The sequence below is a fragment of the Nicotiana tomentosiformis genome, chromosome 12 (assembly GCF_000390325.3).
Source record: "Nicotiana tomentosiformis chromosome 12, ASM39032v3, whole genome shotgun sequence".
Taxonomy (NCBI): domain Eukaryota; kingdom Viridiplantae; phylum Streptophyta; class Magnoliopsida; order Solanales; family Solanaceae; genus Nicotiana; species Nicotiana tomentosiformis.
The window spans coordinates 14,069,235-14,083,271 of NC_090823.1; the positions used below are offsets into that span (position 1 = coordinate 14,069,235).

Sequence of the window (14,037 nt, forward strand, 5' to 3'; positions counted from 1 at the left end):
TGCTATCTTTTATCATACAGCATGTACGACTCTGACTTTGTAAGTGCACATATGCAACTCTTCTCTCATTTTTCCTCCAGCTTTTAGCCAATCCTTAAACCTCATTTTGTGAACATATACATAGCTTAATAAGATGTCCCTCTGGGCATCTATAAGTACAATGAAGTTCTTCGCTCGGTACTTTATTGAACTTACGAATATTGTTATACCTTATTTCATAGGCTCGGTTATCCATTCGTATGACTTTACTGCATCTAGGTAGGTCATACTATGCCATAACTCTTACTTCGATCTATTTTAATTGAGGTCTGCTATCGAACTCCAGGTTACTTTTGTTGTTTATCCCATATGTATAAATCTAAGTCTTTTAATGCTTCCTCATTACTGTTCATCTTAAGAATGATAGCCTAATCTCATTCTATACTTTATAACTTTTATCCATCCATCGTTGATTCACCTCAATATTGATCTACCATCTACTACTGATAACTTAAAACTTCTTACGTAATCACTAGGGCTCACGTTGCATTGAGGATCATTTAAAGTGGTTTTCCTGACCCACTTGGGGGCGATACAATGTTATATTTCCATAATCGTATTTCATAGCATCCCAATGTGATTTACCTTATGTGGGTAATTTAATCTAGTACAATTCATGAAATTCCCCTTTTTTCTTTCTTCAAATCGTTACTCAATCGAAGGCCCAAACGTCATCCTTTATCTTTCACAATTACACCCTCATTCTACCACTAGGGTAACATTCCATCTCTTCTAAATGCTATTAGTCTTAGACTCTTTTGAGTTCATTTAGGCTATAATGAGCTTTCTATAACTTAGAGAAACCATCAGCTCTCTTGTTTTCATGGGCTTAATCTTGAGGACTTATCCATTTCTCGTCACCTTCTAACTCGCCCTTTCTTATCCTTACTCTTGTCTTCCTAAAACCTTGTCGTTCTACCATACTTTAGCTTGCGAATTACACATATCCATTTATACTACTCGAAATCTTCCTTCAACTTGCTTGCACCATAGATTTCCTTGTGTCATTCTGGAACATCAAGAGGGACATCACATCGTCTTAAACTTCTCTTTACTCTCTTAACTAGACCTATCGATACCTAGAAATCATCGACTGGAAGATATGTTACTGACGGCGTCGCTATCATTCCTGAATATTGAATCTCCGTGCTTCTAGCCTTCTATCTGCCGTACTGACTATTCACAACCTTCTATATTTAAGTATCTCGTACGTTGTTTACCTTTGACTTAAAATCTTACATCATATATTCTATCTCTTTCATGACCTTCCTTCCACATATGTATAATTCACACCCATAACTCGAAGCTCTATTATAATACTTGCACCTTTGGTGCATACACAATCCGGTGGGAGCTTGATATTGACTTCTTATGAGACTAGTACTCTTCTAACTGCTTTATCGTAAAGCCGTTATAGAATTTGGGTACTATATTGTCTCTCTTGTACCTCTGATATGGAGAGTGATTCTGCAATGTTCTTAATCATGATGTCTATAACTTTCTGGGTCCAATAATCAGACTCCTAATTTACTTAGTTCATTTTTAGTTTCCTCTTCCTTCTGATCAGCCTTTATGTAGGCTTAAGCTATCTCCCGATCTGTGGCTTCTGGTATTAGCTATTACTTTAGCCTTTCATGGACTCTATGGAATAGCCAGGATGCAATATTCTAATAATTCAATCCTTTGTCTATGACCTGGACTCAATTCTTTCCCTGAACTTATATCGGAGTCTTCTACGATTGTGTGATTGTCAACATATATGCTGCATGAATAATACTCCAAAATCTTAAGTGCATTCATAACGTAACTAACCCTGGATTAGTGATCGAATAATTCCTTTCGTTCCTTCTCAACTTTCATTAAACGCAAGCTATTATTTTTCCTGGTCTTTCTGCCCCCTTGTTGCGTGCATACTCAGCTTATCTCAGTTCCCACGCATGCCGGAATTTTTGTGCAACTCGTATGGTACCTTTAACTACCCTGACTCCTTATCCGAACATTTCTCAAGTATTACAATGTCATAATTGCGGGGCTGAATTCACTATATTGGGTTTTATTATTTTTATCTTGCACGACCTGCTGATTTGTATGTATCCTCTTGACTAGCCATAACTAGGCTCTTCCTGAATCAACTACTAAGTACTCGTTGGCCCATTCTCATATCATACTTCCACGTAATCTTTCTTTGGTTATTTCCTTTGTCTTAACTTACATCTCGCACTGACTCCTTATCTATTAATAACATCTCGGGCAGGAATCCTTACTTCCTCTCCTTGACGTCGTGTTTGCAAAATGTCCTGTAATCGTTAAATGTCTGTAGGATTTGAATGAGTGCAATCTCATCCATTTCTCATCTTTATCGCATTCTTCCTTTACCATTCCATAGTTACTAGAACCACTTAATTCTGACTTAACGCCACATCACTCTAAATTCTCCCATTTAGGGGAGTACTAAGATTTAGCGCTACGACGATATACCTATAGATGTTTTACCTCTTCATTTTTGGCGTCCTTGCCTATCATCGATGACCCTTACCCGCCATGCGGTAATCCTAATGTACCAAGGATAACAAAATTCCTTACTCGCGATGGTGACACTTAGTGCAATTGGCACATACAGTCCCTTAAGCTTAACTTTGCTCACATTGCTTGCTTTAGGGAGGCGTCTTCCTGAATGACCATTCTCAAAATTTCTCATGAATCTTCTTTTGTTGTCAATTCCATTTTTGCCATAACGCAATCTGAAATTCTCATGATGTCGACCATTATCAAATCATTCAGTCCCTAATTCATATTTAGTTTATCTTGTTCACCAGCCCATACTGATTTCTATTACTCTGGGGTCTAACTTTTCCTTATGGTAGTCGCGTTAGAGTCACAGACTTATTTCTTGAAATGAGGATATGACTTTATGGCCTATACTCATTTGTTGTCTCAAGGCCTGTCACCTCTCGTCTTTTCCTTTACTTGACTATAGACTGTGTAATGCTGTCATCTTTTTTATATACCGCTAACATCGATGTATCACATCTTACTCATAATGTTTTATTAACTCTCTTCTTATTTTTCTGCTAACATTTATGTCTATCATTTTATTCTGAAAATTCCAACAAGACATTCTTTTGCTTTTAGCTCCCCTTGCTCCATCCCCTGGCTCTTCGGGTTGCCTAACATTCCTGTTCTACTAGGGACGGGAGCCACACTAAAGTAATATTTATTCCTTCAAGGCTTTCAGTGCCTATCTTTGTAGTACTCATATCTAGTTATACTATTTTAGAATTCACCATCTGGGTGTCTCACAAGGAGATCTATTAGCACATTTGCAATATCCTTTGGAAATGTCAGCTAACGCTAACAATCTATCCACCATTTTGGGTTACCCCAACCCCAGCTAGATCCTGATATCTTGCCTTCTCTTATACTACTTCTGTTAGCCCCCATAGGACATAAATGAGATGGGTGTGGCCAATTGTACATACCTCTGTTATTGTTGAAGGTAACTCCAAAGGCTTATATTCCTCTGTGATAATCTTCATTGGTTAGGTAGCTCGTATCCTTTTTCATCTTGCTTCTTTTATTTGTTGTAACTTGTGTCTACCTTCCGATTCTCTTTTTTTTTTACCGTAAGAGTGGATAGGCATTCTTGCCTTAGGGATCCTTATCAAGAAGCTTACACATCTTAGTATACGCATGATCTGCTGAATGCCTCGTATTTATTTATCATAAGCATGATGCAAAGATTGAGTTCCTATGACTCAACTCTTCCACAACTCTATGTCTTACCAACCGTCTTTCTGGATGTAGGTATCGTCGTATTATGAATAAGATAGAGTTTAAGAAATTGAGTTCTTACAACTGAGCTCTACCACACGATCTAGAATAAGAAGAAAGAGTGACAGTCCTAAATGTCCTGTAGCCTTCTGCTTATAAGTGTGGTGCATAATACACCCATAAACAAGACTCTACTAGACACGGCTTGTAGACTCCCTAGGACAAAACTGCTCTGATACCACTTTTGTCACGACCCAAACCGATGGGCCGCGACGAGCACTCGGTACCTTACTCAACTGAGTACCAACGTAACGTATCATTCTTATCGTACTGTCATTGACAAATGGGCCAAACGGGCCCTCATGGACTACTAGAATAAACATAAGGGAATACTCAATAAAAGACGACCCAATCTTACATAAAAACGTATACATGTGACATAGGGCCGATAAGACCGAAATTACACTGAACATAGGCCGATAAGGCCGTACAATCTTTCATATATACGATATATGTCTACAAGCCTCTAAGGATATATAGATGTCATAAAGGTCGGGGACAGAGCCCCGCCATACCAATCAACACATGTCCTAATCATACTGACCAATAGCAACTTCGGAGCAAATGGAGCGCACCAACATCTTCTGCTGAGCTGATAGCCTACTTGGTGGACTCTCGATTTGTCTATCGGGACCTGCGGGCATGAAACACAGTGTCCTCAGGCAAAAGGGACGTCAGTATAAATAATGTACCGAATATGTAAGGAATGAAAATCAGTAAACAATAGACATGAGAAAAATATGGAGTAAAAGACTCGACATGTATGTCTGAACAACTCTGTGAATCAATAATACTTATAATGTCATGCATATGCGTATAAATATCATACCATGCATGGGTATATGTGTCCATAATATTATCAAGCCTCTGAGGGCATCCCATCATATCATCTCGGCCACTGTGGGCAAATCATCAACGTATACTAGCTAATTAGGTGGTGGTGCATATATACACCGTAACCTTTTTTCTATATCCCATATACATATATATACATATATACGCATATATAACGCCGTCTGGTCATGGGTCAATGTACATGTATAAATAAATGCAATGCATGAGAAGTACATCAATAAAATCTCTCGGAACGTCATAAGACCATTATACCTCTGATTAATATCATGAAACAAACTTTATCAACTAACATATTTTTTGAGACCCATGAACAAATGATAGAATAATATGACACATGGGGAATCAAGAACATAAGCATCTCTAGTATTTCTATGAATAGAGTCATTTATGGAAATTGTGCATTTACTCGTTTCGTTTGTGTCGTATAGATCATGCCAAAAGAAAGAAGGGATAGCTTTAACATACCTGAACCAATTCTCTTGACAATTGCTTTAACACCATTGATTGCGACAATGCGTAACGGCGGATCGAAGTAGAAAAAAATCCATATGATATTTTTGAAAAAGATTGCACCGTACTCCCTTAGAATCGCAAAATATTATTGTTATTATGCTAAGAAGTATCGTATGAATTGAAGTAACTTACGTTACTATCATAGATGATCTTGGATGAAATTTTTCTTGCTGAAACCTTCTTTGAATTGTAGAGACTCAAAATGAATTAAAGAGATCTCTTTAATCTTTTGGGTGTGGCCCACACATTTTTGTGATGACTAGGCCACATGAATTCTCCAAATGTGCCACCTATTTCATGCACTTAAGAGTCACATATTAGGCTTTGATCAAGACTTTATGGGCTGCCACATTGGGGCCTTTAGTCTTTATCAAAAATTCCTTAATCACCTTGTTAATCTTCCACCAAAATCCATAATTAACCAAATATTCACATAATTTAGAATTATCTCAAATTACTTAAAATACTATTTACTTTTAACACACTTCATGGACCTTACTATCATGGTCATGTGGTACCTTGTATGACACTAGTCCATAAATACGGTGTATTGTAACTTGAATCGTATTTTATTTCATAATGACAAACTTCGACGAAAACTCATTTTCTTCGACTCGCTTACCCTCTCACCTTCACGAATTTACTTATCACTTATTTGAAATAGCATAATACTTATAATATCCAAATAATTTCATTCCCGAACTTACGTCGATTAACTTACGACGAAATTTTAACGTACAAAAATGTGGGATGTAATATCTCATTTTCGAGCTTTTGTCAATTTATTTATGGTGTAATATCACGTACAAAAATATGAGGTGTAATAGAGACAAGTCACAAGTACTTTATTTTTAGGGATTTCAAAGTTTTTGTACCCTAAAGAATGATTAAGATAAGACAAATAAAAGATGTAGGTAGAAGGTTTTTTTTTAAAAAAAAGGTAACAAAAAAAATCTTGTTTAGAAGGAAAGGGCGTAGGGGTCTGTTGTTAACTAAAAAGGGCATGAAAAATTAAGAATTTATTTACTTATTTACTTATAAAAGGAATTAATTAAAATAATTATGTGTGGATCAAAACCCTAACCTGGGGGACACGAAGGAGACAAGAGGGGCACTTAGATCACTTGAGTATGGTGACCACAATTATATTTATGGACGTAATTAAAAAAAAAGTAATTATTTATATATTTATATAAGTACTATTTATATGTAGCCTAGGGAGGGGAGCATGGGTGCATGCACCCCAGCCCCTTCCACATAAATCTGCCCCTGCTTGCCAACGCTAATTTCGGACATTTTAGCTGAAGTTGTGACCTTGACAAGGCCCGACTTCATATATTGTTTTACTTAAGTTCATGCTCATATAGATGGAATCAATCCATTTGATTCACTAATATGAAAATTACTTGTATTGGGACGTACCTTAATTACTGGCAGCAACACATGATAATTTCTTAACCCATAATCTTAATTCATTTCTTCACCTCTAAATCTCCTACTACAGACTGATTTGTAATCCTCCACTGAGAGTTAGATGTTATACCTAAGTTTCAATAATGACAATAGTGCAAATCTAACTGTATCTATTTAATTGCAGGAAATTAGGAGGACAGTATTAATTCAAAGAAAGTCTTTACGTTAAAGAAAGGAAACAAGATCAAATGCACAATGCTAAATCAAATGATGTCAAGGCCATCAAAAAGGAAACAAGATCAAGTGCAGCCGCTATAGGAAGTCGGGCCCTACTTCAAGGACTGATTTGGAATCTGGAGATTCTGAAGACCGATCGATCAAGTCAAACCACAAATCACTCTCTTAATTATGAATACGAAAAGGAAGGACATAAATGAATCCATCCCATCTCTTATGCAGGATTCGGAGGCACTCCTTGGGTTAAATCTCTTAGAATATTTTGTGCCTCAATCAAGGGTCAAACTGCAACAGCTACTCAAAACTCTCGTATAAGAAGATTGGTAGACTCAATAATTCAATCACGCAACTTACCACTATTTTCTATGACTTCCCAGTTCTTAACACAAACACTGTATTCCTAAGTTTACTAGTGTCTCAAAAGATAGGAAATGTTAGGAAGCAAATCAAGAGTTGTGTCAAGCTTATAAAACATTGTTGCTGAAAATCGTTGGTGGTAAACGATCCATAAAACCATTGTTATTGTAACCAACTATTGAAGATCTAAGAGAACCCTTGTGACCCAAGAAAATTGGATGTAGGTACCACACCGGTACTGAACCAGTATAAAACTCACGTGTTCTCAATTTTTAAATTCCTTGCAATTTACTTTTCTTCGTCAATCAAACCTGCTGATAAGAAAAAGTTGACTAAGTCTCTTCTAAGTTGACCAATTTTTTAATTAGTTACCATTCACACCCTCTTGTACTTTCATTGGATGCATTGATAAATCTTTCAATAAACTCAAGTCAAAGATGTCTATGTAAAGGTTTTCAAAAACTGTTTATTTTTATGGCAATAGTTCAGGCAATTCTACCTTAAGTTCAACCACATTTTTGCTTAAACTTCAGTCATATACATATAGGTAACAAAATTTTGCCCAAAAGCAGTAGTTTATTCTTCGTTGACAAACACACAATTCAACATTCAAATCTAATCCAAATGAGCTTAAATTTAAAACACAAATTCTTAAATATCATTAAGAACAAACCCCAATCATCAATCCGTAAAAACAACAACAACAAATTCTACCAAATCCATTTTGCAATAATGGTAATTTGCTAATGTTTTCAAGCTTTTCCAACAACACCACTTGATTTGAACTCACTTTTCAAATTCCAAATTCAAGACTCACTTCTTCAACGTAATATAGTTCAATTGCTATAAATTTTAAAAATACTATTTTACAGCAACTAAGAAAAAGAAGCAGAGGAGAAGCATTCGTCTGAAGTTACCTATATACTAGGTACTAATTGGACCTTTGAAAAAAGTGAGTACATGTTACATGAAATGTTTACTAAGGTTTGTGAACTTCAGCCTCTTCTCTAATATACTTATGCTAACAATAGTACCTTTGTTGTATGAACGAGGAGGTAGATGCTATTGCAAAATTACTGCAAGTACACAGGCTACTAGGAATGAAACCACTAGAGTCACTGCTGTTCACACTTGAGCAAAGACGACTCACCTAAAGTTCACACTTGAGCAAAGATGATTCGCCTGCAGTTCACACTTAGCAAAGACAACTGACTTTGAAGCGGAACATGATCATAAAGTCTGGGAAAGTTCCATTTACCAACTCAAGTTACACGATAACATAATGTTCTGCCTCTTTTAAAGGAAGGAAAAGTGATATATTTATAAGTGGTCTTAGTAAACTACTCTACTAGCAGAATAGCTAGTTTACATGTTAGTAACACTTGTAGCTAGAGAAAGTTATTCTTCATCTTCCTGGTTGTCATCTGAGGCAAGAAGATGATTTAAAGCGACTTTTGCCTTCTTCGTTTCTTTTGATTTCTCGTTGGTTTCATGTTCGTCACCCTTTCTCTTGAGGGATTCATCTTTCTCAGCCTCTATTTCTCCTTCCTCAGTTGCAACAGCTTTGCCATCAGAGCCCTCTATCTTCTCCTGCGAGGATGACTGTGATTCGGATTCAACCCTGTTTTCTTCAACATTTCCAGCTTCTTTGGAAAGTGCAGTTACAGGTTGACGTAAAATGGAGGAGAGTTCTTCATTGCTTGCAAGATTAATGGGGGTTTTCCCGGCCTTGTTTTTGGTATTAACATTTGCACCTTTCTTCAGCAAATACTTGACGAGTTCCAGGTGAGATCCTTGGGCAGCATAATGAAGGGGCGTCATACCCTTGCGATTGCATGATTTGATGGACACTCCAGAACTAACCAGAAACCTAACAACCTCCAAGTGACCCTTTTGAGCGGCAAAGTGAATTGCACCCATGTCATCCATAGCAGCAGCACCCACGTCGGCTTTGTTCCTGCAGAGATAATCCACTATCTGGGCATGCCCAGACCATGCTGCTAGATGGAGCCTGAAGTCCATTTAAAAAATTCATTAACAAGGAAAAAAGATATTAGAAGTTACCGGAGCAATGACTTCACTCACTTGAGAGTGGAAAACCCCGGACAAGGAAATTAGCTATTTGGGGGGTGGGGGGAGGGAGAAAAAAAGAACACACAGAGAGGGACGTCCATAACTAGCCATATTATGGTATATTGACGTCATGCGGGGGCAGAAGCTCAGGAGGAAAGATATTGAAAAGTGAAACACAAAAGGGGCTCCCTTCATATCAATTTCAGAATTTGTTCATTGATGTAGTGGTTGATTGAAATATCTAGAGAAAAAAGAAAATGACAAATGAGATAATCCACAAAGGTCTGGTAATGTAAGTGTTGATGACCGTGGTGAGAACAAAATAAGATACAGCAGGGACTTAAGGAAATAAAGCAATCTTATAAAACAACCATATGCATCCATCCTTCGCATGTACAGACAAATGAATTTACTGACCCTATTCAATTTTCACTTTCATTTATTCTAATGATAATGGGAGTATCCAAGCAAACTTGCACACACTTTGATTGTTCCATTGAATACCTACATCCTCCTACTAGTACATCTGTACATGTAGTATTCAGGTTTCAATAACGAGTCATTCAGTTTGACATTCCAATGTGCATTTCTTTTTTTTTCTTCCTATTATCTCACACGTCTTGCAAAACTTATGCAGAGGGAGACAATCAGCTCATAGCCAGCAACAAGAAATACTTGGAATTATCTATGATGCATATTCTTCGTGACTCAAAGGTAGATCTTTCAGACATGACAGCATAATAATGTGGAGAGTGGATGCTACAAAGCCAAAAAATATATAACATTAGCCACACAATAGATTTAGAACATTGGTTTACATGTAAGAGATAAACCCAAGTGTTAAGATACACCGCTTAACACTCAAACATATGTCAGAGTTTAGGTAATGAAAGCAACACAAATGAAGACCAAACCTTAGAAATTATTTACTGGAAGTCTGGAACTAGCATCCCAGTAGGTAATGAAAGCAGCATTTCGACAGGTGCAATGCCCTTGAAGTAATTCTTACAGCTAAAAGCATGGTAGGAGAGAAGAAAATGTGTAGGATGTATGAGCAGAAACTGTGAAAGCTTAAGCCCCCCCAACCCCCCGTTCAAATTTTTGGATAAGTTTGTTTGTTAAATAGCATATACTGTGACCTAAAACTAACAATTTAATGTTTTAGAACGGATACTTGGATGAAACATCAATTATGGTAAAAAGGGATGTGAATCATCTCTAATACTGGTTAGAAGTATTAACTAGACTTTAAAACGATATGCAGATATCTATGAATCCTCTCAGAGTTGAATATATACATTCTGAATAACATTCACCCACCAGCTTAGACAAAACTGTGTGTCAATGATGTAGCAAAACGGAAGTCCTTTAACACAAATAAAGCAACATGTTTAAAAGGAAACAAAGTATACAGTGGGTAAATAGAATCAAAAAAGCCTCAAAAAGTAAAATACAACAACAACTGCATCCCCCAAGCAAGCTGGAGTCAGCCATATGAATCCTCACTGACCATGTCATTCTATTTAAGCTCCTCTAAGCACAAAAAAAAATGTAGCATTTTAGTATCACTTGCGGAACTGGTGGATTTACATCCTTGTTAGTTGGAAATACGAGATTTAGTTAACTCACAAACGGTTAATCAGGCAAGCAATTAGTCCCATCATATATCAAAATTTAGCTAATAATTCAGTAGTAATGAATTTATGTAGTTTTCTCATCACTTATCACCTCAGTTACCTAGAGGCCCTATATGCAGTTTAATTTTCAACTATATATAGTTCGATAGGCAAAAGATGTGCTGCTGCCACAAAGCAACATTTGCCATTTAGCTCCAAAGTACTTTCCAATATTTAACTTTCTATTTATTTATGCAGGAGCATGTAAACGACAGGTTCAACCAACCCAGCATTTTTCACATAAAGTATAGACATAAATGTGAAAATCACTAAAGTTTCAAAAAGAAAATCACATTTTGAACCCATAAACCGATTCAATGGTAAAAACTAAAAACCTAATAGTGCAGTTCTAGAAATACCCACTATCAAAAATCTTTTACTTCATATATTCGACAAATTATTTCTGAACCCTATAAATAAAATCTTAGATGTTTCAGCAACAAATTACACCCACATAGTAAATTCCCACCTTCAACTAGCAATTTTAACAAAACCACAATTGTTTAAGACTAATTTTAGCTAAACAAAGGCATGTAAATAGTAAAAATTAATTGATAGTAGTAAATTTTAAAGTTGAAGAAGTAAATGAAAAGAAAGCATACGGGGTGCGAGAGTGTTTATCTCTGGAGTTGACGGCTAAAGGATTGGTACTGCATATTGTTTGAACGGCGGTTAGGTCGCCAGATCGAGCCGCCGCATGTAATTCCTCGTTTCTGTCTGTTGATTGTTTCTTTGGGTTCCCCATTTTCTTCTTCTTCTACTACTATGTGAAGTTTGAGAATGTTCGAATTTGGGAATTGAAGGTGAAATTTGTTTCTTTTCCCTGTGCTTGGTGTTTAATATTGTGGAGTAAAGCACAATAAGAAAAGTAAGCTAACCAATTAGGTAGAGCAAATTATACTATATTGAAAATGCTTTGCATATTTTTCTTTTTTGTGTGATAAAAGGAGTTGTAATTTAGGTGTTGAAGAGAAATATTTACGAATTAATTTAGATAAGTCTATGTGAATTTTGCTAGTATAACTTTGTCTTAAAAATAATTTAATTGAGACAATTCCCTTAATAATATAGACATATATGAATCACGTTCCGAACAATGGCTATAGATTACAGTAAATTAAAATTTAGGTATACATATATATGGTTAATTACACTAAATATTCATATAAAATAATTTAGTTTCGGATATTTCCTTTGTATTTCGAAATCAAATACTAATACCCCTTATACTATGAAAATCTTACACTTACATCCCAGGTGTATCCGTAACTAAAAAGACAAACTAAATTTTAAATGAAAAGTTTCTATGTACTTTTTAAATTGAAATTTATGAAAGAAGACAGATATTTTAGTTGAAATTTATTATTTATGCCTTTAGTTAAAAAATAATTAAATATTCTTTGAAATATGTATCTTTTGAAACTCTAAAATAGGAATGAGCACAACTTAGGCGTTGAAGAGAAATATTTACAAATAAATCTTGAAAATGATGAAAAATATATATTATGAAAATATTAAATCTGTCTGTGTGAACTTTGCAAAGTATAACTTTGTCCTAAAAATAATTTATTTGAGACTATCCTCTTAATAATAGACATAGACAATAATGGACATATATGACTCATGTTCTCAATAATGGTTAAATGAGAAACAAAGACGTATGGACTACACTATATTAAAGGGAAACTATTAGGTATGTCATTTATAAATAGCTTATTATAAAAATTGATCAATTCATAAGATATTACTAATATTAGCCAATTAACTATTGTAGCCAATGAAGGTCAAATTTTTGCTTTTTTTTTAGTGGGTCTTATTAGAGTATATTGGGTACATCTTAAGGAACTTGAATCTCACTTTTGGAATGATTTGGTGGAGTTCTGAGATGGTTTGAATTGAAAATTCAAAGTAAAAGATGAACATGAAAAAAATAATATATATCACACCATGTATTATTTGTGTATTACACATATATCATATTTGTATCAAATGTGTAACACATGTATCCATGCATACCTGTGTATGTGATACATGCAAATTTTTTTTTTGAACTCTATTATATTTTAACTACGAATTTTGCTACCAAATCAATCCAAATCACCTCCAATCTTCCTCAAATTTTATACATTGATTCATCTATACGTTTTCAATAAATTTTAACCATATCCATTGAAAAAAAGTCCTATTTGCTTAGATTTTTGGAATCTTGTATATTATTTTTTTTGTATTTCATCAACTTGTTTGTTACCTTATCCATTAATTCCCTTTCCGTCTTGTATCTAATGTTGCTGATCGCGCTTAAAATTATGGAAGGAGATCTTTGCGTGTGATTGTTGAGGAGAAAGAACTTTATTTATTTGTTTTTTTAATTTTTATACGTGTTTGACTAGTTTTGGTAAGTCTATGATTAATGGCTAGAGGTTGATAGTTAGGACTTATTTGGGATATTTATGTAAAATTTCTTATATTAAAATTTCTACACTAATATTAGTGGTATAAAAATATTTGTAGAATAAATTATTTAAAAATCGAAGCATTCTGCCATTCATTGCTTAACTAATATCCTCTTTGGCCAAGTTTCTCCAAGGTTAATTTTTTTTAAGAGTGTTTGACCAACCTTTTAGAAAAAAATACTTATGAGTAGAAGAAGAAGAAGAAGCAACTTTGGAGAAGCATAAAAAAGGTAATTTCTCTCTCGAAACACTTTTTTGAAAAGTATTTTTGAGAAAAATATACTTAGAAGCACTTTCTTACAATTTGGCTAATCACAATTGCTGCTCATAAGTCCTTTTCAAATTAATTAGACAAACACAAACTATTTATTATCAAAAGTACTTATGAGAAAAACGTTTTTGATAAAAAACACTTTTCAAAATAAGTTGATTTTAAAAGTTCGAGCAAATAGGCTATAAGTTTAGCTAACGATTATACTCACATATGAAACATTAATAACTTTAACCTAGTTAAAAAAAATATTTTTCTAATCTAACACATTAAAAACAATTGGCCAAATACATAGACAGCCCATTAAACTTGGCCCAAT

At 35.0% G+C, this 14,037-nt stretch overlaps 1 protein-coding gene across 1 annotated transcript; it reads right to left on the minus strand.

Moving 5' to 3' along the window:
• Window positions 1-8,472: 8,472 nt before the first annotated feature.
• LOC104113117 (uncharacterized) lies at window positions 8,473-11,840 on the minus strand. Its single transcript, XM_009623216.4, has 2 exons — window positions 11,597-11,840; window positions 8,473-9,256 (listed from the first exon to the last, which is right to left on the minus strand). Exons 1-2 carry the CDS (start codon window positions 11,737-11,739, stop codon window positions 8,644-8,646), a joined length of 756 nt encoding a protein of 251 aa, XP_009621511.1. The 5' UTR covers window positions 11,740-11,840; the 3' UTR covers window positions 8,473-8,643.
• Window positions 11,841-14,037: the final 2,197 nt, after the last annotated feature.